This window comes from Canis lupus, chromosome 11 (assembly GCF_003254725.2).
Source record: "Canis lupus dingo isolate Sandy chromosome 11, ASM325472v2, whole genome shotgun sequence".
NCBI lineage: Eukaryota > Metazoa > Chordata > Mammalia > Carnivora > Canidae > Canis > Canis lupus.
The window spans coordinates 8,800,379-8,826,054 of NC_064253.1; the positions used below are offsets into that span (position 1 = coordinate 8,800,379).

Consider the following 25,676-nt stretch of genomic DNA (forward strand, 5'->3'; position numbering starts at 1 on the left):
TGAGTTGGATTTCTCTTGAGAAAAGGGTCTGCAGAGCTGTCAAATTATTCACCTATATCAGGTGGACAGCATCTAGTGTTCTGCAGTTGCTCCACAAAATTTTCCTATTATTATTATTATTATTATTATTATTATTATTATTATTTAAAGGGAGTATGGGCACAGAAGGAGAAGGAAAGAGAGAATCTTAAGCAGACCCCACTGAGGATGGAGCCAACTTGGGTTTGATTTCAGGACCCTGAGATCATGACCTGAACTGAAATCAAGAGTCTGATGCTTAACCTACTGAACCACCCAGGTGCCCCTACTGGAATTTTATGAGCTCACTGGACGGTGTTCCTCATCTGAATGTCATTTTTTCATCGGGGCTAGCTGGATCCATACATTCATTTCCATTCTTAATTAGCACAAATGTATGATCTAAGACGGTTCACCTACAAAAATGAAAACCCAGGACAGCAAAGCCAAACAAGTCTCCTGTCATACGCCAAGGAGAAAAGAAGAAAATGAGAATATTCCTGGACTTTCTCCCTGCCCTAATTTTGCATTGATGTTGAGAGATAGCTCCTAATTGGGATTTCCCACTACGGGGTGGAAAGCTGACATTGTAGATAGTTGTACTTTGAGTCGTTAGAAACTATAATTTCTGTCTTCATTCATTTGGTTTTATCATGTGTTAGAACTCTGCTTGAAAAGACTCACTTGTCTCTTCTGCTTCTCTTCTCTAAGAAAGACTCCTGCACCATAGAGTCCTACAGAGCAAAAACCACAAACTAGGAAATTGGGGAACCAGAATCTGGTTTCCTGGAAGATTCCTTTAGGGGAACAGCTCTGCAGCCAGAATAAACATTCCAATTTGGTTAGAGATAACTTCTTGGTTTTCTATTACCCGTGCCAGTGAGGTCATGAAGAATATGCTCACTTTAATGAGCGTCATGTTTTGTTTAAAGTGTGTGCTGTCTGGTAGAAAATGTTCCAGAGTTTAGAAGCCTGCAGATTGGGTCCCAGTTAATGTTTTGCTACTGGTAGCATGTTATGCAAAAAACACTTCACCTCCCTCTCTCTGCCTCTGCTCCTCCCTGAGGAGTACAGTGTGAGCAAACCTGTGTGCTCTGGGCTGGGCCCAAGTAGATATACCTGCGCCTCTTGTGGATAAATGCAAATGTACATCTTGACTTGAATCCCTGATCCCTCAAAAGATTGGAGACAATAGTTTATCTCCCACCATCTTGTGGGTACAAGTGGGTGAAGTAAATCCAAAGCAATAGATAACGGTGTAGAAAGCGGAAGGATTGAGTGCTTGCTTCAGACAAGACAGAAAGGAAAAACAAGTTGAGTTTAAGTAGCAGTTTCACATGGCATGTGCTGAGGAAAGAAAGTTATCATGGGCAGCAACAGGATTTGACTGGGGAGAAATGCCCAGCCTCCCCCAAAAGTGGCACATGCGTTCATGAGATGGTCATCCTTTCCACAAGTTCTTACCAGTCGCATTGTTTAAGTGAACCCGATAGTAAGAAGTACATACAAAACAGCCACATTTAGTTTCTGGCACCTTGTGCAATAGTTTCTGCCCCTGTGCACCGCCCCCCTGTATTGTAAGGGGGTGAAATATTTCACCTCACTCAATTTACCAGGTAAGTGTCAACATTTCGATCAGTTTGGTGTTGTTGTTGTTGTTTTAATTTTATTTATTTATTCATGAGAGACACACAGGGAGAGGCAGAGACATAGGCAGAGGGAGAAGCAGGCCCCGTGCAGGGAGCCCGATGTGGGACTCGATCCTGGGATTCCAGGATCACACCCTGAGCTGAAGGAAAACGCTTAACCGCTGAGCCACCCAGCCGTCCCCATTTCAATCAGTTTGAATGGAGATTTTCTCAACTTTTTTCTTCTCTATAAATAGACACTGCCCTCCCTGGGACTTCCTCCCAAGGGCTCGAGGATTTTTCCAAGAGACAAATCCCATTCTGCCCTTCCCCAGCTTGAAGTTCTCTAAAGTGTTTTCAGGATCAAGTTCAAACTCCTTCACCTAACATAATAACGGTCTGATGATCTGGTGCTAGTCCAACTTTCCAGCCTCATTTCCTTTCCCTCTTCCAAAGGCACTCTGTGCTTCAGGCACTCTCAACTATTTCTTACGGTTAAATGAGTCTAAACTTTTACACATACTGTTTCTTCTGCTTTGATTGCCTGACCTTCATTTGGCCGATTCCTCTGGACTCATGCTTTGAGATGCTTCCAAGTGTGCCCCCCTCCCCTATAAATCCCTGATTCCCCCAAATAAATTAGATGCTGCTCTTCCAGACTCCCCCAGGGCCTCTATCACAACATTTACTACTATGCTGTAATTGTGGGATTCTTGGCCTGTCTTCCCCACTCACAATCATAATACACATGATTCTTGACCTACCTCACTGGGTTATATTCCAGTGAATCCATCGTAACTTGAAAATATTGTTAAAAGTGCATTTAATCCACCTAAGCTACCAAATGCCATAGTTTCATCTAACCTAACTTAAACGTGCTCAGAATACTTAAACTTACATTAGTCCACAGTTGGGTGATGTCATCTAGCACAAAGCCTCTTTTATCCATTAAGTGTTGAATATCCCATGTCATTTATCAATTACTGTACTGAAAGTGAAAAATGGAATGGTAGTGAGTCTATCCGTTGTTTACCCTGGCGACCCTGTGGCTGCCTGGGAGCTGGGGCTCCCTGCTACCATCTAGTATCTTGAGAGGGTGTCATACACATGAGGCTAGCCTGGGAAAAGATCAAAATTCAAAATTTGAAGTATGGTTTGTACTGCCTGCGTATCACTTCAGCACCATCGTAAAGTTGAAAAATAGCACAACCATCCTAAGTTGGGAACTGTCTATAGTTAGCATTTATTGAGCAGTTATTAAACACTAGGTGCTTTTCTAAGGGTTTTATTTGTATTAACTCATTTAATCCCCATGGGAACACTTTACATTAGAAACTGGTATTTTCTCCATCTTAAAGATGAGTACACCGCATCATGGGGTGCTATACAGCTTAACCAAAGTATTGCTGCTACCTGGTGGTACAAGTAGGATTTGCCCCCAGGCACCCTGACTCCACAACGTGAACCACCACACCCATTGCCTATGTTTGCAGAGGCTGGATCCCTCATTAGGGGGCCCAATGGGCATGCCATGTTTACAGGGACCAATGAGTGAGTGAGTGTGATGTTGCACTGTGACCTTACAGAGCCTGGATGGTGCGAAACAAGGGATATACCAGACAGACACCAAAAAAATATATTTAACTTGACTGTCTCCTCCCAGGTGATTGTCAGGTTTTGGTGTGAGGCCTACCAATCTTACCTTGATTAGTAAGAAAAATCTTCATTGTCTTCTTATTTAAACAAGATCGAAAAAAAAAAACAAAAACAAGATCGAATTGTCAAGACAGAAGGGCTTGGGGGAAAGGGGGCGAAGTGTATGATGTTGACTGCAGCAGAAGGTAGTGATGACCTTCTGGAAGTTTCTGGCCCTCCATGACCCACAGGGAAGCCTGAACCCTTTCCCTGCTACAACTCATGGCAAAGTCCTTAAAGCCTTCAGAATCCATACCGAATGCGATGTGTAGGCATCACTGTTAGTTAATGTCTCATTGGGAATGTTGTGAAATCAAGGACCACGATTACATGAACTGGCTTCTATCAGATGAAAATAGCATAACTACCCCTGGTTTTGTTTTCAGGGAATAATTTCTTTTCAATAAACTGACAGTATTTTTTTTAGAAATTATTTTACATCATCTTCTGTTCAAATATGGCAGCACAGGCTTCTCTTGGTTGCATCAGGAAGTAAATCAATACATCTCTGTTTAATATTATTTGACTTAAGTGATTCATTTGTCAGAACAGGCAAGTCCTGAGGAATGGTGAGGGGAAAATTATCTTTGAAGGAGGACATAGAATTAAATCATTTGCAAGGAAGCCAATCCACTGTGCCTTCTATCATGATGGAAGGAGAAAAATGATACCACATTATTAGAGGGAGGGTGGTGAGCTTAAATCTTTAGACTTCTGCTGAAACACAGAGGAGGAGCCATTTGAAATGTAAGTTCTAGTATGCTGAGCTCTCAGTTACAGGCTCATCCTATGAGCAGAATCTTAATAAGCTGATCTGCAGAAAATAATGGGAGGTCTGAGAAAATATAGGATAGTTAAAGCACTTTTTTGATATTCATGTTAGGGGGTACCTCCTCTTAAAAAGGAACTGATATTTTGGGGCATCTGAGTGGCTCAGTGGGTTAAGCATCAGCCTTCAGCTCAGGTCATGACCTGAGGGTCCTGGGATTGAGGCCTCCCTACCCCCATTGGCCTCCCTTTGTGATGCTAAAGATGGAGGATCACAAAGTTGGAAACAGTGGCCTAAAGTCTTCACCTTCCGTGGGTTCTTCTGGTATCCAGACTACCTGTGCTCGGGTCCTGGGCCCCTTCCTTCTGGCTGCCATCCTCTACTGGGTGTGCTTGGCCTTGGCCAAACAGTCTTCCACTCCCCATTTCTCCCTCAGAGTAGAATGCTGCTCTGCTTTGCTGAGCCATCCTCCCAGAGAACAGGGCTTCCTCTGAATTTCCAACCCTCTCCACCCCCAGCACAGACACCAGGCTATAGCATTTGGCAAGACTTACTGAGTGATCAGGAAACAGAGGAGAAGCCAAATTCTATTAGGTTCTCAGAATCCCATAGTGAAGGTCCCTTTTCTTTGGTCCTTGCTTTTCTTTTTTTATAAAATAAGAAGTCTCATGGGTGTGGTTTTCCCAAAAGGGATGGCCTGTCAATGATTGTCCAAGCAACTGCCTTTTAGAAGCCTGAAACTACTTAATACTTGGTTTGTTGCATTTTTATTTGGAAATAATATGTGTGTAATGAAACACCATAAACCTTAAGGAATATAAGGTAAAATAAATAAAACATCTTTTCCTACCCTTACTTTAAACTTACAAGTAGCTTTCCCTAAAATTTCTATGCATATATGTATATACATGTGGGATCATACCATGTATTTCATGAGTTCTAAGGTTTCATTTATTGTATAATACACTCCAGTTTCACAGATGTTGAGATGTGCAGAAATGTAGATTTTACAGTTGATAAAATATAGGCAGTTACTCTTCTGAGACTCTTTCTTTTTTTACTTCATGGTATTTCATATTCCAAGTCTGTTTTCAGGTACATATTCTGTATTACAAATTTATGAATGTATCATGATTCGTCTAAGAATTTCCTTATTATTGAACATTCATGATATTTACAGGTTTCCATATTCCACATAATCCTGCAGTAAATGTCCTTGTTTGCATGTCACTGTATATTTATAAGGTGAGTTATAAATAAGTTATATTTATAAGGTGACTTTCTGGAAGTGGAGTTGCTGGATCGAAAGGTGTGCGCACAATACATTTTTTTGGTGCAATACATTTTTTTTTTTTTTTGGTGTGACTTTTATAAGACTCTTTGGCCAGCTCCTTATGTTTTCAGGGTTAGAAAGGAACTAGGGGCACCTGGTAGCTCAACGGTTGAGTGTCTGCTCAGGGCATGATCCCGGGGTCCTGGGAACGAGTCCTGCCTCAGGCTCCCCACAGGGAGCCTGCTTCTCCCTCTGCCTGTGTCTCTGCCCTTCTCTCTGTGTCTCTCATGAATAAATAAATAAAATCTTTTAAAAAAGAAAAGAAAAGAAAGGAACCAAACACACAGATGAATAGCTTCTGTTGGGGTCCTTTGTAGAGAGAATTTCTGGAAAGTTGGGTAAACACATCAAGTTAATAAGCACCTATTTTTATCCACTGAGACCATAGTCTTTTGGTTCTGAAGTGCACATTTTTCATTTTTAAAGCAGTTCTCAACTGGGGATGCATTGTAAAATGGATGTATATGGGTCACATTATAGTCCTTCCCCCAAAACACCTGCTAATAAATTGTGTAGCTTACAATCAGCAGCCTTTTGGAACTGACAAAATACAATGTATTCTGGTTAAGTGTATGTATATGTTAAGTGAAGGTATGTGGGTACCCTTCAAGACTTATTTGGGAATTAATCTTACTCTAACAATGGAAATAGAGTTATTCTTTTCACTTTGAAGCAGCCTTGGAAACAAGCCCGAGTTTTTCAGACATCCTGCTTTTCTCAGCAGCTTCTACCCTCCTTTAGAATTTGCACACAATGTGATAGCAAGACTTCACTTACTAAACAGCCCTATTTCAAGGAAAAATTGAGGCATAAATAGCACCTTGACAACTAGTGATACCAGGTCACTTGGAGTTAGAGAACTTAGAAGAGGATTCCAACCCCCACCCCTAACTTACAGAGAAGGAAACTTTTTATGGCTCAACACGCGGTATTTTGTCCATGTATCTTGCCCAACTGAGAATAGATATAAAAATAATACTATTAAGTGCAGGTTGCAGAGCTCAAAGGCACACTTGAGGCACAGAATGACAGCTTTGGTGCAGATGACAGCATCCGCTCCTGTCCTGCTGACTTCCTGGCAGCCTTGTACCTGCGAACTCTCACCTCCATTATCTCCCAGGGGCTTGGCATTGGCAAGTCAGCCCCTCACATCCACTTCTCCCTTTCTGTTTAATTAGGTTTGAAATCTGTATTTTTCTCTCTACCACTCTTCCTCCACCTTGACTTTTTAGTTTGCCAGCTGGTGTGCAGTGCACCACACAGGCTGTGCCCTCCTGCCTCTTGGCACCAGAAAGCCTCCATGACATCAAGGATGGCCTTGGTCTGCTCTTAAACAGTCAGCACCTAATAGATGTTCTTAGCTGCCCGGGCTATGATGGTCTTTCTTCAGACCCTTGTGCTAGGGTGTCTGACTTCTGTGTGTCCCGCAAAAGGCGACTCGTTTTCTCTCCAGTTATCTATCCCATGCCTGGTCAAAAAGCAAAAGCAGTTGTGCACGTGTGTGATAAAATGGTTCAACTGCTCCTTGTTAACGGTCAACTGGTATTGTAGGAGACAGTTATTTACATTTTCAGTTGCTTTTTGTGAAATACGGAGATCAAAGACCTTTTCTGCAGCTTCCTCCTCGTCTCAAACCACAGTTTCCTTCCTCTGTAGTCAAAGCCTCTGCAGCTTACATTCGAAATCTACTTTCTCACCCCTGAGTGGCAAATAGTATTTTCGTTGGCCCAGCGTGACCAGTGGCCACTTCATCTGTGGCTGCGTCGTACCTCTGAGCAGATGGTCTTGCAGGATGCTTAAAGCGCTACTTATGAGTCTTCACATCTTAAGGGAACTAAGTCTTTTTTTTTTGGGGGGGGGGAACTAAGTCTTAATAGAGGTGCTCCTCACTAGTTTTCAACTTTCATGAGTAATGGACCCTTCTGAGAATCTGAAGCAAGCTTGAGGGTGGTGGGTGATGCTTGGTAGCCCAGGAGAGCCGTGGTTCACTCTGGCACATTCCCCAAAAGCGATTCCCCTTAAAGAGTTGTTTAATGAGGGGCGCCTGGGTGGCTCAGCAGTTGAGGGTCTGCTTTCGCCTTAGGGCATGACTCCAGGGTCCTGGGATGGAGTCCCTCATCAGGCTCCTCAAGGGGAGCCTGCTTCTCCTCTGCCTATGTCTCTGCCTCTCTCTCTGTGTCTCTCGTAAATAAATAAATAAAATCTCTATTAAAAAAAAAGTGGAAAGAGAGAAAGTCAGGCGCACAGGACTCTGGGGAGGCCTAACTGGGGATAACCTGAATAAAACACCTGGCATATATCGGGATTTTCAGCAGCTTGCTGTCCCTTTCCCCTCCTCTGTCCATCTTCGCTTTAGTGTGGAGAGGTTTTCTCCAAGATGGATTTCAGAACAAGAGTTACCACGTACTGCACTGAGGTGAATTGTGTCTCTCAGGACTCACATGCTTTTGCAGATATTAGGCAATAAATATCACTCTTTGGACCACCCCACACATACCGACACACACCAAACACACACATAGGATGCCCCTGGGAGGCACTTTCTCTGGTAGGCCCTGCAAGAAGGCTGGAAAAGGAGTGGGGTCATCTTGGGAGGGCTGGGGACGGGGGGAGGCCCTGTACTCACTCTCAGAAGTTGAACCTCAGCCCAGGACAGTAGCTTCAGCAGGGGAGACACCATGGAGAAAGGCTGGAGTCTGGAGGCTTACAGGGAAACTCTCCACAGTGGAGGAAAGGAAGATCTTAGAAATCTTAGAGAGGAGAGAGAACTAGACTTGGTCATGGCCAAAATCTAGTCTTGAAGGCTGATGACAATGCTCTGAGCAAGGCTTCCCTTCCTTCTCCTTCTCTATTCTCAAAGATTCACTGAAGAGCTGTTGAACAAAAACATACTCCAAATGCTTAAACATTCCTAGCTTTGTTTGGCATTCATTTTAAAGGGAACAAAAGGGGGAAATGACAACATGAATTTTGAAAGGTTAAAATGAATATTAAGAACCTAATGAATGACCCCTTTTTGATCCACTGGATGGAATTGGAAACTAAGATGACTAGCAAATGTGGAGTAAAATTAGTACATAGTGTTGATGAAGGGATCTTCTAGGTATTCACTCAGGAAGAACAAAACTCTGGTTTGGGGGGTTTGGGTATTAGGCAGAGGAATAAAAATATCCATAGCCCTGTGGTCCATCCCACACTGGGCAGAAGGTTACTTCTGCTGCTTCTCCGGGAAGATTACAAGGTATGGAACTAGCTTCTTAACAGTACAAGGGATTCTTATCCAGTTTCCACCATGTCCGTCCTTAAAGAACCACTCCTCCCATCTGTGATTCTCTCTTTTTCCGCATCCTTTCTATGGCATTATTTTTCTGGGCTCCTTTTGTTGTGGAAAATTGATGTAGCGTCATGATAGGGGCTATTGAAAATAGCAATTGCTGATAACCTTGTAATTACAACTCAGGATTGGTTTAAATGGAACTCTTATCTAGAACATTTTCAATGGGAACCCAGGCATTATGTTTATCAGGAGGGAAATGTTAGGTAACTACAGAGCAATACCAGGTCCGTATGCTTTGGAGTATCGTTTTTTTACTTCTCTGACAGACCAACAGGGTCGGAGGGATGGTGCGAAGCAGGCATTCTCAACCTCAAACACTACTGAAAACATTGCAAGTTGGCAACTTTCCGGGGAGCAGCCGGGCAATACTGTAGTAGCAAGATTTAAAAGACCCAGCGATGCCACTCCTTGGAATTAATTCTTCTGTAGTAATTGGACGCGTGCACGAATGTATGAGGCTCAAATGCATTCTGAGCTTAGCCACGGCAACATTACACGTAATAGAAAAAAATTGGAAACGGCCTAAACGATCATCAAACTTAACCAAACCTAATTTACCTAAGGTCAACTTACTTGTGGCATGGCCACATGATGGAGTAGTCAGCTGTGGCAGAAAGAAGGACGGACTATGTATGCTTCTTTTAAATTCTGAGGTTGTATATTAAGAAGCAGCTTAAGATGGAGTGGTTTTAGTTCTGATGTATGAGCAGAGTGTGATCCTTGTGGCTAAGAAGTTTATACTCTGCCTGAAGACAAGGCTCAAGCACATGAAACATGTTCCTGGATGTACCTTACCTTGTAAACTTAGTGCTAAATTGCAAGGCATGGATTGATTCATTTATCCAACAAGTATCTGAGCACTTATTATATGCTAGACATTTATATGCTAGATATAGGGTTAAAATCAGACACAGAGACTAGTTTTCCACACAGTAGACAGAGTATTTGTTCAAATGCGATTAGCACACAACATAATAGAGGCAAGAGACTCTATAGCATAGTGGTTGAGAACAGCCTGTGTCAGGGCACCTGGGTGGCTCAGTTGGTTAAGCGTCTGACTTTGGCCCACGTTCTGATCTCAGAGTCCTGGCATTAAGCCCCATGACTTGTCAGCGGGGAGTCTGCTTGTCCCTCTGCCCTTCCTCCTGCTTAGGCTCACACGCTCTCTCTCACTCAAATAAATAAATAAGGTCTTAAAAAAAAAAAAAAAAAGAACAGCCTCTATCTGTCCTGTTTTCCCATGAATCTCCAGCAAATAGGACAGGATCTGTCTGTTAGCAACCATTCAGTAATAGCTGTGGACGGAGTAAGTGTTCACAGAGTAGTCCATGTCCTCTGGGGGCTTACAAACTTGCATGAACACAAGCAGGGTTTTACTTGACAAATGCTAGGTCAAGTAAAGGGGGATTTTGTTCTACAGGACTTCTCATGTTGATTCTTTAAGAAGGTGCTGAATACAGCCTGTAGCATTTACTGAAGTCCTCTGTGCATTAATGTGTGTGGGCCTGGCATCTCTGGGAATGGTTGATTTGGCCATACAAAGTCCTGTGGAAATCTGGAGAAGGAAGACTCTGGGAGTACGGGAAATTTGACCTCTTGTACTCACTGGTCTATCTCTGGCACCTAAAACAATGCTTGGCACTGCTTAATAAATTTTTAGGGGGAGGAGAGCCCACCAGGTCCCAAGATCAGATTGTCTCAGTAAGGTAGTTCTGCCTTAGATTTTATACATATATATGTATAAATACATACATACATATATACATCCACACACACACATGTGCAGCTAAATGAATAAATGAATGTAAGAAAGGATTCAAAGTGAAGGAGGTAGTACTTGATTCACATATAGAGAATGGGACCATCAGAGCCAGGACACAGAGATTGGTGTGAACAGTGTATTGGTGGGAGATAATCGAAATTGGTCAGATTGATTCCAGTTGATTGATTCCAGTTTCCAACGGAATTGGAAATTGCTCTAGTCCTAGAGTTTTGTGGTTTTATAGTGAGAAATAGTAAGGAGAATACTGACTGGTTACTGTAGGATCTGAGCAAAAGGAGCTTTCGATCTTCACTGCTGTGCAGAAGAGTTGGGACCATCAGAAAGGGGGAGCCTTGGTAGACTTTTGAGCAGAAAAGGGACAGCTTGGAAGCAGATTTGACATCTGTATGTAAGGTGGATTGCAGTTACGTCAGCCAGCTCAGAGGCACTTGCCAATCCAAGAGTAAGAAATGAGAGTCCAAGGAAAAAAAATAGGGGGGACACTTGAAATAAGAATCGAGAAAGCATGGTGAATGTGAGGATTCAAAGCTGAACTCCAAGTTCACTTAAGGCACGGACAGAGACCCACACAGTGCTCCCCGGTCTCATGGATGGAATCTGGAACAAACTTTGGCGTCTTCTCTATATTTGGAAAATTTCCTCCTAACTTAGCATTACTAACCCAAGTTTTTGAAAGCTTGAAACATTCACAGTTGGTAGAGTTCCATCACTGGTTGGGGTTCTTTTTGGAGAACCAGGAGAGACAGCGTTGTACGGTGGGTAAGAGCACGGGCTTTGGGGTCCAACAGAAATGGGTCCTGGCTTTGCCTTGGGTGAGTTTCTTATACTGCCTTAGCCTCAGGAACCTCGTCTATCGCACAGGAACAATGATAGTATCTCCTGCAGAGCGCTGGCAGGAGTCAGCGAGATAATGCCTGCGAGGCACTTAGCAAAGTACTGTAGGCACAGTAAGCCCTCAGTAACGTTTGCTGATTATTACTATTCCTGAACTGGGAGAAGAATCCCTGTCATATGTGTTTGCATGTGTGTGTCTACTTTTTTTTTCCCCCTAATTAAAGAAACAGCAGTCAATCTGTTAGCACAACTGGTAGGCTGGCACATGGTTGACATCGCCAGACTGGCACTTGGGGGAGCAGTGCCCTTAGGGGCCGTGGCATGCCATTCTTTACAAAAGTTGGAACCAGGCCCAGTGTTTTTGAGCAGACTGGGGAGGCTGGCAGAGGATGTTGAGGTGTAACACTGAGGAAGAAAGAATTTTTTTTTTTTTTGAAGAAAAAATTTTTATGTTTGTGGCCTTGGAGCTTTTGTACAGGAGTCCAGCTTTGCCGTCAGTTCCAGGTAGGTAGGTCCCTGGTCATGTCATCTGCTGTGAGGATGAACAGCACCCCCCATCCACACACTCAGGAAGGGCTTGAGTTAGCTCCCATGAGAGTTCTCTGGGTTTCTTCCCAGCCCACAGATTGTTTGTGTATTATTTTTAACGAACTCTGCATTTCTCCAAGCCTGGCTTAGTGGCACTCATTAAAGAGATGGCAGCTCCAAAGCTGTCTTCATGGGAGAGCTGGCATTTCCACCCTGTGCAGAAATAGTTCTGTGTTTCCTGCTGTGAAGCTTGGTTTCTAAACCCCCCACACCGTAGAGTGTTGTGAGAGACAGTGTAGGGATTCAGATAAATCTTTATGCTCTACTTCCTGTCCAATCAAAAGGGAAAAGAAGTTTGCAGTGTTCAGAGCTACAGTCAACCTTTTTTTCTGTTTCCTCTGCTTTTTTCTTTTTACTGTCATCATGTTGACTCTCATACCAAGATAAAGACTATTCTAATTTGGGGGAATATAAGGCATTTTTGTGTTGTGTTATATTGAGTCAGTGACTTACTTGGTGTCATCGATGTACTCTAGGGCACAAATTCTCATACTTGGCTGCCTATTAGTATCTCCTGGCTTTCAAAACTCCGGATGCCCAGGACTTAGCTCAAATGAATTAAATCAGAATCTCTCAGGGTGAGACTTGAAATCAGTATTTTAGAAAATTCTGATTTTCTAAAAAAATGCGCTTCCAATGTATAACTAAGAACCAGTGCTTTAAAACAATGGCTCTTAACTAGAACAGTTTGCCCCTCCCTGGCTCCACCCACCACCCCAGGGGACATTTGGCAATATCTGGAGATATTTTTGGTTGTCACAACTAGGGGAAGGGTGTGTTAAGTGGTATCTAGCGGGTAGATGCTGCTTAACATCTTACAATGCAGAGGACAGATAGCTCCACCATGACAAATAATTGTGGCCTCAAAATGTTAGTAGTACTAAGGTGGAGAGACAATGCTCTAGAATAATCAGACTTCAAATATAGGCTCTGCCAGGGCAATGTATGTGCCAATTGTGAGGAAATCATAGCATAAAGAAGTTTACATTTTTGGCCTCCCAGCAAGATGAGGAAAGGGATAATATGGCTTTTAAGTGTCTCTCTCCCTTGAGTCTCTCCTGTGCCTGGTGCCTGCCATCGTGGTGGTTCAATGATGCAGTCGTGGTCCCTGCTTATAGCTGGTGCACCTCCTTGTTCTGAATTTTGGGGCAGAATCTCTTCCTGTGCTTCCATAAGTTGATTGTTCTTGAATGACTTGGAAGAAGACCAAAGTTAGGAAAATTAAACCCATAGAAATTAGCCAAAATAAATAAATGTAAAATAAGCTTGGGAGCTGCTTGTTTTCTAATATGAAGTTTTCTTAAGTTAGGGAGTAAACCATTTGAAAATGGTTATGCACGGGCTTTAAGAAAAAAAATCTGATTTTATGTGCTGTTAAGAATTCTTTTGCTTTTTCTTTTCTTTCGATTAGAGAAGAAGAGGCTAGGAAAGGCATTTTTAGTTTTAGCACAGTGTAGTTTTTGATTTTGAGTCATTCTGTAATACTTTTATAACAGGTTAACTTTAACTTCTGTTTATTATATTGTATCATTAATCTCTTGAACTCTGTCTTACTCTGGACATATGCAGGTTTCCGAGTGTGACACGCTAAAAGATCTGTACCATCAATAAATTGTTTGTGGGTTCATATACACTTGTGAAGTTTAAAGTGTTTAGTTGAGGCAGTGAATTTTAATACCAACTATGCATATATTACAAATACTCAAAACTGTGTTTCCAAAAACTGATGAAAGTGAATAGTTAGGACTCTTGAAATTGCTCTAAATTCATTAATCTTTTTATGCAGGTAGTTGATTGACATTTTTTTTAAATTTGGTCCTCTAAAGAGATTTCAAGGGGTACCTTGAATGTTCTATGTCAACTACATCAACCTTTTGTTATAGAATTCGATTCATGTGTATGAATCTGAGGTTATGAGAGTTTTTCAGCTTTCTCTTGTTTTTTTTTTTTCCTATTACATAAACTGTGACTCCTATGTAATGCAGTTTATTCATTCAGTAAATATTTCAAGCCCCACTATGTGCATTTTGCCTTAATTACTATAATATCTATAAAAATTGCTTAGCCTAGTTTAATGTAACTTGAGGCACTAAAGCCAATACTCTTGAGTGCTGTGTTCCTTTTACACCTACTGGTTGGAATGTTTTAAATTAAGAGTAGAAGAGTAATAGCTCATGTGATATTTGGCATGAATATTCCAAACTTAAAGGTTAGAATAACATATACTGTTTCTTCATTGAGTTTTAGCAATGACTTCCTAATCCAAACCTGGTTTTTGTAGCTGTGCTTTTAATTTATAATTGCATTTTTGAAAGTTCTCTTTGCATATGTAAACATTCAAGTTTTTACTCTGCCTTTGAAGATTTGTTGTAGGAGTATGTAAGAAATTAATCCGTTTTTATGGTATAGAGATTTTTTTCCTCAAATTCAATTGTCATGAGAACCAACACAAGATTTGCTTAATAACAGGTGTGCTTAAGAATAATTGGTCAAATATTCTCTTACCTGAGGGTTGAATGAGTGCGCATATGTATTTTGGGGGGGGGTGTTTGTCTGAGTTGGGGGGGATTGTCCTCTGGGATTGAGGTCAGACAGGGAAGATGAGAATCAAATTAGTGTTTATCGGGATCCCTGGGTGGCGCAGCGGTTTGGCGCCTGCCTTTGGCCCAGGGCGTGATCCTGGAGACCCAGGATCGAATCCCACATCAGGCTCCCGGTGCATGGAGCCTGCTTCTCCCTCTGCCTGTGTCTCTACCTCTCTCTCTCTCTCTCTGTGTGACTATCATAAATAAATTAAAAAAAAAAATTAAAAAAAAAAAAAACAACAAATTAGTGTTTATGGACTGAGTAGATCCTGCCCAAATCTTGGAAGTACAAATATTCTGAAAACGTTTTTGTTTCTTGGAAATGAGGGATGTTGTACATTATTTGTATAAATGGGTATAACTTTTATTTCAATATGTTTGTCTAGACCTTTAACATATTGAAGACCACATAGGTGGATTGGTAGCTCCTGTCTAGATATTTCCTAGAATGGGGACCTGTTTGTCCCAACATGTAAAAAGAACTGATTTGGTTTGGGGAATAAAGGATTAAAAGGATGGGACAAGAGTTCATAGTGGAAAATATTTGAAAGACAAAGAAGAGCAATCAGATATGTTCTGTGTATCCTGAAGGTGGTGGATCGAAATATGGGAAAACAGACTCTAGCTCATTTCAGGGAGCGTCCAAAGGGTACATGAACCATGGGTTGGTGAAGGGTAGGGGTGGATGGAGTGAAGAAGTGTGGGAATCCCCTTCCAATTGGAGTTGTCAGGAAGACCATGAATGGGACAGGACATGGGGATTTGAACAGCGGACCTGGGAATGAATGTAGGACCAGATGATCTTTAAGTTCCTTTCCAGTGTAGCCATTCTGTGATTTTTTTTAGGACTTCTTACACCCCCTGAAAAGTAAAGAGTGGAGACACAAGCGTTTGAAGGGGAATTTCAGAATCAAGTGCTCAGGCTGCTTAATGGGTTTTTCTCTCCAGCATCTGTGAGTCCTGTGAGCAATTACACCTCCTCTTCTCCAACATTGGCTTCTTTCTCCATGTGGGAACATCCTTACCAGCATGAGGACATACCTTTTTATCAACTGCCTTGAGAGGCAAATGAAAAACAAAATTCCTCAACCTGAAGAAGCCTGCCAGGTCCTGCCCTACTTCTCTGCTCTCCGCTGTGATGGAATCCCCAAAAGAGTTATCTCAGCATAGTCTCCCCTTCCTGGTGCCCCTCGTCACCCCTCCACTCTCCAAAACCATTTCTATTAAGATCACCAGAGATGGGCACCTGGGTGGCTCAGTGGTTGAGTGTCTGCCTTTGCTCAGGTCGTGATCCCAGGGTCCTGGGATCGAGTCCTACATCAGGTTCCCCTCGGGGAGCCTGCTTCTCCTCCTACGTCTCTGCCTCTCCCTGTCTCTCATGAATAAATAAATAAAATCTTAAAAAAAAAAGTCACCAGAGACCTCCTCTTTAATAATTCCCATAACCACTTCTCCATCCTCATAGCCTCAGTGGTATTCTGCAACATCCTTCCCTCCCTCTTCTTAAAATGCCTTCTTGACTTGGCTTACACCTTTCCACCTACCTCTGCAACCTCTCCTTTGGAGGCTGTCCACACGCTGAAGTGCCCCAGCTCCATCCTTGGGGGCAGCGGTTCTTCACCTGGCTTTGGGTTGCTAAAATGTGGGGGTAGTAGGTCCTCTTTAATTAATCCAGAATCCCCAGGGAAGACCATGGAAATCAGTTGTTAAAAATGTTGCTTCGTTTGTTTGTTTTTGCTACTTGACTATACTGAGGTGTGGCCAGGATTGAGAATCCAGGTGATTTTATCGAATCCTATGGAATCAATACCAAATACCAGCTAATGATTCCCAAATTAATGTATGTGATATATCTTTCCCAAATGCCACACTCGATTATGCTGTTGTCTATTTTACACTTCCTCTGGGGACAAGTACCTTGATTTCACCGGCTCCCTCCTATCCCCAAACCTGCTCCTCCCCTAGGTTTGCCCTTCTCAATCAACACATTGGAGACGCAGCTCTCAAGCTAAAAGCCTAGGTCACCTCTTGCATCTCCCTCCTCCTTCCCTTGGGGCTACACAGCTCATCTAAAAGCAAGTCCTGTCCATTTTCCTTGATGATCTACTCTCCTGATTTTCTTCTTGCTTCTCTCTCTGTTCTCTTCCATCTCCTTTGAAGTTCCCCTCCCTCTTCTTGGTCCTTTAAATGTTGGGCTTGGTTTGGCTTTTCTGCTGTTCTGATTCCACTCTCTTCCTTGGTCATCCTACCTGGTCCTGGGACTTCAGATTCCCTATATGGCAATGACGTCCAAATTTATTTTTCAGGCCCAATCTCTTGTCAGCATTCTAGATGTGCATGTCCCACTATAGAGTGTTCATCAGCACCAGGATAAATCACAGACAATTTCAATTATCTTCTCTTCTAGTTTCCTCCTAGTGAATTATCCAGTTGACTATCCTGAAACCTGCAAGGCATCTCCCTCTACCTTGTCCCTATGCCCCCTCTGTTGCTACTGTGATCAATATTGCCAATTTTAATAGCTATGAAACCTATACACTTCTTGTCACTGTCTGCTGCCACCAACCAAGACCAGGCTACCACCATCACATCACCTCTTACCTAGGTTGCTTCAAGGATAGATGCTATGTCCCCCAACTCCCACTCTGTTGGCTCCTGTGCCATCATTGCTCTTCATAAAACGCCCATCTGATTGTGTCACTCCTTGCCTAAGATGCCTTATTGGAGTTTTAATAAAATCTTAACTTTTACTTATTTTTTAACGATTTTATTTACTTATTCATGAGAGACACAGAGAGAGAGAGGCAGAGACATAGGCAGAGGGAAAAACAGGACTCAATCCAGGGACCCCAGGATCACGCCCTGAGCTGAAGGCAGATGCTTAATCGCTGAGCCACCTAGGTGTCCCTTTTTACTTATTTTTTTTTTAAATATCTATTTGAGAGAGAGCACAGGTGGGGGGAGGGACAAAGGGAGAAGGAGCACAGACTCGCCTTGGAGCAGGGAGCCCTATGCAGGCTCGATCCCAGGACCCTGGGATCATGATCTGAGCCAAAAGCAGATACTTAACCAACTGAGCCACCCAGGCAGCCCTGAAGTATTAACTTTTAAACAGCAATTAGAGGAAGGATCCTTAGTAACCTGTTCTCAACAGGCTGTACCTGTTGGGATTTCTTGGAAGTATCTGCCTCCCTCCTTCCATACCCCCATCCCATCACCCCAGGACACACACATAACTACCTGCTCTGGCCCCTCGTTTATCATGAATCCTCAGGGCTACCACAGGGCACAATAAGACCTCCACAAATATTTGTTGAATAAATGTGGGAAGGCAGTAACCCTAGATTGTGGTCCAGTTCTGATTTACCTTGCCTTAAAAACTGAAAGATTTCCAGAGTCAAAAATGTCTGTTTTGTCGAATAGTCCTATGTGTGGGCTTCCCTCAGCTCTGTAGGTTCCAGGGGATTTAAAAAAAAAAAAAAAAACAATAATGGAAGAGAAGTATGTGGGCATCTGCTAGCAAATTGTTTGCAGTCTGTGCTCTTTGAATGGCCTTTGAGTGCTGAGCTTCAGAGGCTGCCAAACAAGGCAGAGGCAGGGAACCACCTTCCTGACCCAGTGGCGAGCAGGGAGGCAGCTTGGTTGTCGCAGCATGAGCCTCTGCAGTCAATTGTTTCAACTTGGGCATGCGTAAGCCAGGATCCGAATACCTGAGACTTGCTGGGACTTGTCTAAACTGTTTATTGAATTTTCAAACCTGTTTGGGAAGGAGGCTTGCACACAACAGTGTGCTTGGGTCTTATCTTCAACCAATCTGATTTCAAAGGATCGGACAAGAACTTAATCATGTTTAACCTGTCGTAATATACAGGACACTTGCTCCGCCCCTGCTGCCATGAATCTAAAGGAGAACGGGGAAGTGTTTTTTCCTTTAGAAGATTCGGGTCCAGTGTCTCAGACTTCCCCCACAGGGCTGGGAGCTCCTGGGTGAGGTTTCTCCATCGCCGTCCTCATCAAACTCCTATCTGTAACCTCTTCATGACGAGGATTAGAAAGGCCAACAGTCAGTGCTGAGTCAGAGGGAGATGCAAAAAAGGAATGACACATTTCCTGCCCTGTTCTAGGGAGTTTTTAGGATTTTTTTCTGTTTTGCTTTGAAGTTTCCCTAAAAAGACAGGAGATCCCCCTGGCCCATCTTTGGATCAGCCACCTCTATTTTTGTGATCTCCTAGGATACCTACCCTGCTAGGTCTCCTTGTTACGTACAGGTTTCTAAAAGCCTTTTTTTGTGTATTACAAAAGTATATAGCATGCTTGTATAGTGTATTTATCAACTACTATTTAACCGAAAACAGGGGGGAGAATGGTACTCCTTAATTTCACCACCCAGGGGAAAAAAAAAAGGTTTGTATCACTCTAGGCTTTTCCCATACACCTCTAGTTTTTCTCTACAAAAATTATATGGTACTTAATAAAATTTCTTTTATATATTGCTTTGGAGACTTTCTGAAGAGTTCTCATGTTATTAATTACTTGACACGATCATTTTCAGAGACTGTATTATAGGGACGTGCTGTAATTCACTTAGCCAGTCCCCTATTCGGATACTGGGGCTGCTTCAGTCTCCGGTGTTATTCAAACACCACACAACTCCCTTGTACTACAGCTGCTCACACTTGTCCCTGCTTCATTGGACGTGTTCCTGGAAGTGGTTCAAAGGACATGTGGAGTTTTTGGGTTTTGCTCTTCACTGCCACTCTGCATTCCAGACGGTTGTCCCGTTTTACATCCCCACCATATAATATAAACCTCTCACCACGTCCCATATGGCCTATCTGTTGTGGCCTTTGCCTGACTCCCATCTGCTTCTCACACCCTTGCCTGTGCCTCCAACACGCAGCCCCACCAGCCCCCTTTCTGCTCCATTCCCTACAGCGTGCTCAGCTTGTCCTGGGTTGGGCAGGAGCACCTGCTCCTCCCGCCGCGCCGCCGGGCCTGCCGTTCCCCCTCTGGCTCTTGGCACACTCCTCCCGTGCCACCTCCGCCAGAGTGCACTCCGGCCCCGCTCCCTTCCTGTCCGTTTCCAGTCTGGCACCTCTCACCATCTGTCCTTTAATTATTTATGCGTCTTGTTGGTTGCTGTCTCTTTCCGCCGCGAATGTTAATTTCCTAGCTGGGCAGCCTCGTGTGTGTCCCTTGCACTGTGCTCGCAGCGCCCGGGCAGTAGCTGACCTGCCCTCAGGACCGGGTGGATACGGGGTGACGCTGTCCAATGAATGGAGGAACTCTGTGTGGCCCGTGAGGGGACAGCGGAGCGCAGATGAGGAAACCGGTCCCGCGGAGGCTACCTGTGCTGCATGTGCAAGCTTGCCACACGCCAGCTTCCACGCAGCACAGGGAGACGGGAGTGGGAGCTGGCATGTGGTTTTATTTAGGGTCCCCTCCTCCGCTGGATCAGTGAGCACTTCGTAGATCACAACAGCTCATGTGCCCTCCCTTGCCCTGAGGGGCTTCGGGTGATGGGACGGTAGAGGAGGGGGCCAGCAATCAGGCTCTCACAGTCCCCTTCTCATTGGGCTGCCCAGCGAGACGGGCAAGTGGGTCTCCAGCACCCCCCACCACCACCACCCAGGGGATGCGAGGCAGTTCGCCGGCAGTGTCTGCTCCCAGTCACTTGTGGAAGGAACTCGTTTGGGATCAGCTTGCCATTGGGTAAATTTGTTCAGTCTGGAGACTGAGGAGGATGGGGTGGAGGACAGGTGGCTCTGCGTTGGCTGCATGAGCACGGCACTCTGAGTACAAATGTCACTGGGTGACACAGTGCGCTTTCCCTGCAAGCGGTCAAATCTGATTATGTGTTTTTACTGAAGGGAAAAATCTGAGAAACTTTACTCAGTACATGCTATAGTGTCTGATTACTCTCTAAGTGGAGAAGTTTCTGAAAGTTATGTGTTTTTTTTTTTTTTTCTCATCTTAGGTTTAAAAATAACCACAGGGGTAAAATTGCATGATGACAAAGCTCTCTGTCCTCTAATGGAGGAAGGGCCAGGAGAACTGCTTACTGGCCTTCCCTGGAAAGTTGTCTTTTCAAGAAGGCAGCTTGTGCCACTTCTAAAGCAAAGGGTTTCACAAGTTCCAGATGAAAATGAGAACAGCAGAAGCACAGGGGGAAAGCAGTGGGACTTGGTGAATGAGTGACGACCATCTGCACTGAGAGGAATCCGCAGTGATCACAGGCAGGGTGGTGATGGAAGCCAGAGAGTCTAAGACTCAGAGCAAAAGGATCGGGTTTGGCAGGGGAGGGATGTTGAGGAATTCAGCTTGGGAAATATCAGATGTTGCATATTAACTAGACATTCTAGAAATTTATAGAGAAATTGACTGTGCAATTGGAGTTTTTCTTGGCAAGTAGAAAGTTTAGTTTAATATTTTATCGCTAGGGCTTGTGCTCAGTGTCACATGAAGGTTTGCAAAGGAAGAATGCTAGAAGGTGTCAGGATTCCATTTATATTCAGTTCAGCAGAAAGTAAACCACATTCAAGTGCCAGCATATTTATTGCAGCAGACGCTTGGTGTTTAGTTTGGGTGTTTTTTTTTTGTTTTTTTGCCTTGTAAATACTGATTTAGTGTTTTCATTGGTGGTGCAGGTGTGAAGAGAGCTTGGAGCCTGTATCTGAGGAAGACAGACTCCTTCTGGAGTCCTGGGATCCAGGCCTCACTGCAGCTGCTCCGCTAACCAGCTAGCAGTGTGATTTGGGGCATGGCTTTCAGCTTCCTTGGGTGGCTTCATTTCCCTTGCTTGTGAAATAAGATTGGACGCTATCAGAGGTCTTGCCAACACTGAAGTTATGTGAATTTTAAAAAAGAAAAGACAAAAATGGTCTTTTGGAGTGGGGAGGGGCTCTGAGTAGCATTTTATAAAATTTATGCTTAAAACATAGAGACACATACGATGTGATAGAAAGGCCTGCCATCTCACACTTGTATTTTGTGCAGCTTGTTTCAGGGTGGAGGAGGCTGTGAATGGCAGCGGACGTTTAACAGATTTAAGAAGTCACTCCTCCGGGCCCCGGTCCTGTCCCTGATGCCAGCGCCGGCCCCCACCCTCAGGGCTCCAACTCACACTGTCTTGGTCACTGCTCTCCTGGCTTTGAAAGGTGGCTTGCCGGGTGTTCTTTTTGTTTTCTAGACGCTGACCTATTTGTGCTTTCTGTCTGGTAAACCAAGGACACTTGCACAAATGTGATATGCAGAGAGAAAAGCCAGCAGATTGAGAGCAGGGTGTACCTGGGTCCATATGCTGGCACTGCACTGAGTAGGAGCATGACGTGTGGGAGCTCACACTCCTCACCTGTAACCTGGGGATCATGGTGCCCATGTCCCGAGGTCCCAGTGAGGACCGAGTGGTTTCAGGGAGAGCATCATGCACGGTTCCTGACACCAGTCAGCTAGATCTTCCCACGCTTAGGTAGGCTTGAACCATGGGCTTCTCTGCCAGTGCCAAGCCTCTTCGGGTGAGAGGGTGGGTCTGACTCCTTCCTCCTAGAAGAAGAGCAGCGGAGCCCAGAAAAGCAAGTCAAACTGAGGAGGAGGCTCTGTTGGGGGCTATGGTTTTCAGGAGGCCACTGAAAGAGTGGAGGTGGCTGGAGGAGGCAGAGCAGAGGAGGTCCAGAAAGGGCCAAAAGGGGAGATGACCTCTCTTCTTGGCGGCCATGGCAGCGTACCCTAGGGACCAGGGAGCGTCCTGGAAATGCCAGGGCGTGAAGGTCAAGGTGTTTTGTAGACATCATCACTTCTGTCTCTAAGGCTCTAAAAATCAGATGAAGTAAACAGGTGCAGGTATCTTCCTCACACAGGCCCAAATTGCCCAATTGTGGTGATTTTGTTGAATGCACAGCAGATAAGGATGTGGGTAAGTGTCAGGGCAGTATTTTTCTTGGGGTATGTAACACGCAGTCGATGAAACTAGGCCAGAGAGAGAGAGTGCGTGCTCTGGGGATTGTTCTGGGAGGGTAGGGCTTGCAGTCCTGTTGGCTCTGCTGCTTAACCTCTTCTGCTCCGCCAGTCTCTGTGGAAACTGGGATCGCCACCCACTTCCCCTGGGTGTGTGGGGATTGTGAAATGATTTGGATGATAGTGCCTTGCCCTGAGATGCTAGGTAACCTAAAGCATGTGCACACCAAAGAGGAGAGTCTGGTGTCCTGCCTGCCACTGTCACATGGCTGCAGATCGATGGAGAAGAAAGACCATGGGAGATGGACCCAGACTTGCCTAATGACAGTGATTTAGCCTCACCATGAAATTCCAGAGCGTTTCCAGCAGCAGCAGCAGCAGTGGCCACGAGCGGGTGACTGCGGGTGGTAGGGTGCTGAGCAGCACTTGGCTTCAGCTACCGAGCTGTGCTCCCCAGAAAAGACAGCCGTGTGTGCATTCCTGAACATGAACTGCCTCCCAGAGCTGAGTCTGGACAGATTCCTCGGTCACTGGGCCACTTGGTCCGGCACACATGTGAGGGCTCCACCACCATGCTGTTTTCTGTGAGGCCATTCACCCCTTTCCCCCTGGCTTCGCAGTGCCACTCCATCCTCTCCAGCTGTAGTGGACAGACCAGTTCTTGGTAGCCACCTAGCCATGCAGCTGCCACCGAGACCACATTTTAAGGAAATGTGAGAGACCGGTTCTTCTGTTTAGATGTGGCATCACTGCTCTTTACACTGTGGAGCTCAGAATTGCCAATGGGTTAGAGTTTGCAAAGTCCTAGTGGTTCAGCATCTCGAACTTCCAAGGAGAAGAGAGCAGGCTCTTGGCATCTCCTGTGATCCTTGGTCTCCGATGAAGTCATAGCATGAAGGGGCCGGTGAGAATGTGGGGAGATAACCTAAGGAACGCAAACGGATGGTTTCTGTGGTGTAAGCTTCAAGCTATCACGAGTTAGTCACACGATAATGTAGGCTAAAGAAAATAAGAAATGGATAATGTGTTTGTACATTGATGTGGATCTGGTATCTCTTTCAGCCTCCTCCCCAAATTAGTCGTAGGCGGGTTGGTTTGTAATTCAGGTCAACAATAATGCCCTTTGCTCTCTGAGCCCTCACTGTGCATCAGACAAGGTGTTACTTGCTTCACATGGTTCTCTTTACATCCTGATAGCAATTCCATGGGGTAGATGATGTTATTCTCATTTGACAGAGAATAAAATCACTCAGAGAGGTGACGTAACTTGTAGTTCTGTAAAACCAGGAAGTGGCATAGCTGGAATATGAACCAGACCTAGCAGACTCCCAAGTATTTATCCATTGCATTCCACTAGGTATCTTTTTTGCTGAGTACCTGGTAGCCTCAGGACAGTGTCATTGCTATGGAGGATAAAAATAAAATCTAGGAAGTTAGCATCTTTGGGGCTGAAACAGACAGGCCACTAAAGATAATTCACAGACACCTGTGAGAGGTACCCAGGAAATCTTACCAAGGATGTTCAAGTGAGGTGCCATGGGGGTCAAAGGAAGAAGTTGAGATCCTACATAGCTGGTTGGAATGCTCAAAGTGTTCACAGAGGTGGCGTACTTGGAAGCAGGCCTTGCAGGACCAGTAGAATCTTGCCCAGTGGGTAGTGATGACTGCCAAATGCTCAGGTAAATCAATAAGCTTCTGAAGAGACTAATAGTATATATGCATATATCTTTCTGTACGTACGTGTGTGTGTGTTGTGTGTGCCCGAATACAGTCACACACCATTCTTTAGAAAGGCCTTACACTCTTTTCAAAAGTAAAAGACTAATGGTCTTGAGTCACAACATTGTCCAAACTCCGTTCTCTATGTCTGCTGAGAACAAGAATACCTCTAAGCAGTAGTACCTTTTAATAGACATTCATGTTTATACAGGCCAGGTAGGAATGAAGAGCTTTTTTTGAATTTTTTTTTTTTTTTTTTTTTTGCCTGGCATCTATGATTGGAGCTGCTCCTTTTTTTTTTTTTTTTTTTTTTTTAAAGTATCGGCTCCTCTTTTCTAGCATGTTGAAACGTTAAGACTTCCTGTTTCTACTTGATTTTGAAAACATCTCCTGTCCGCCTATCACAGGTAATCCCTGTGTTTCTGTGTAGCCCTCATTTATGGGCAGCAAGTGCAGGCAACAACCAGTCCGTCCCTGCTGTGAATGTGGGGACCTCTCTGGATTCACAATTAAAGGCTGCAGAATGCATTCCACTACAGGTGACGAAACCCAGCTCCCAGAATAACAAGCAAGACAACTTTTAAAGTGACTCTTATTGACCAGTGTCTTCTGTGCGTTTGGTAAGCGTACGGTGGAGTTTTTCCTTTTTAAAGGATGGTGTAAATTCTTGGGAATTATTCTTGGGGAAGGGTGATCCTTCCTGAAGGTGAATCGGTTACCATAGGATCCGTATAAGCAGAGTGGCTGTGTATGTTCCTCCACGTGACAACCAAGACACTGTGAAGCTGTCCTTCTGACTGAGGACAGGGGGAAAATGCTGAAACTAGGTGAGTTAAAACTGCCCTCCGACTAGCTTGGGTGTAGTGTGTCGGAATCTGGCGGAATGTTCGGATGACTCAGTAACATGGTGCTGCTGTGTGCAAGGGAATAACATTCGGTCGCGGCTTTAAAGTGGTTATGTCAAACAAATCACTGCTTTTCTTTCTCTGTGACTGGCTGTGGGGATCTGGTGTTAAGCTGAGGGAAGTATGAATATTGTGGGTGGAGAATGGGCATCTAAAGTTTGCATGTAGATGGTTTCCTCTGTAAACAAATGAAGGATGGAAATGCTTCAGAAATGGGACTCCGAGAAGATTGGGTAGCTTTTTCACTTATAGTTTCTCCTTTTTACATTTTCCATGTATTTGTTAACTGTAAGCAGTCTCTGGCTCCCAGTGTGTTGGGCAATGACCTGCAAATACCAGGGTATTTATTTCTATTCTCCTGTTGTGTAGATGTTTATCAGAAAATTATTGTGGCTACCATTCTCCCTAAGCCAAAAAGCAATTTTACCCAACGTGTATATGGGCTTTTGTATTTTAAAAGCACATCTTGGGCTTGTTTTCAGCCATAGTTAATGCTTCTACAAGTAGACTTCATTTTATTTTATTAAGA

General features: G+C 44.1%; 1 protein-coding gene across 5 annotated transcripts in view; it reads left to right on the forward strand.

Annotated features, from left to right (window-relative positions):
• Positions 1–25,676, forward strand: part of TNFAIP8 (TNF alpha induced protein 8) — a 113,441-nt gene that overhangs the window by 27,234 nt on the left and 60,531 nt on the right. For 2 of the 5 annotated variants that reach the window (XM_035697079.2, XM_025446692.3), the window contains exon 1: positions 24,641–25,069. The exons of the other annotated variants lie outside the window; for them this stretch is intronic. In XM_035697079.2, the coding sequence (XP_035552972.1) occupies positions 25,057–25,069 (13 nt within the window). In that variant the 5' untranslated portion in view covers positions 24,641–25,056. Of the gene's footprint in view, positions 1–24,640; positions 25,070–25,676 lie in introns of those variants that run through there. 5 annotated transcript variants of the gene reach the window in all.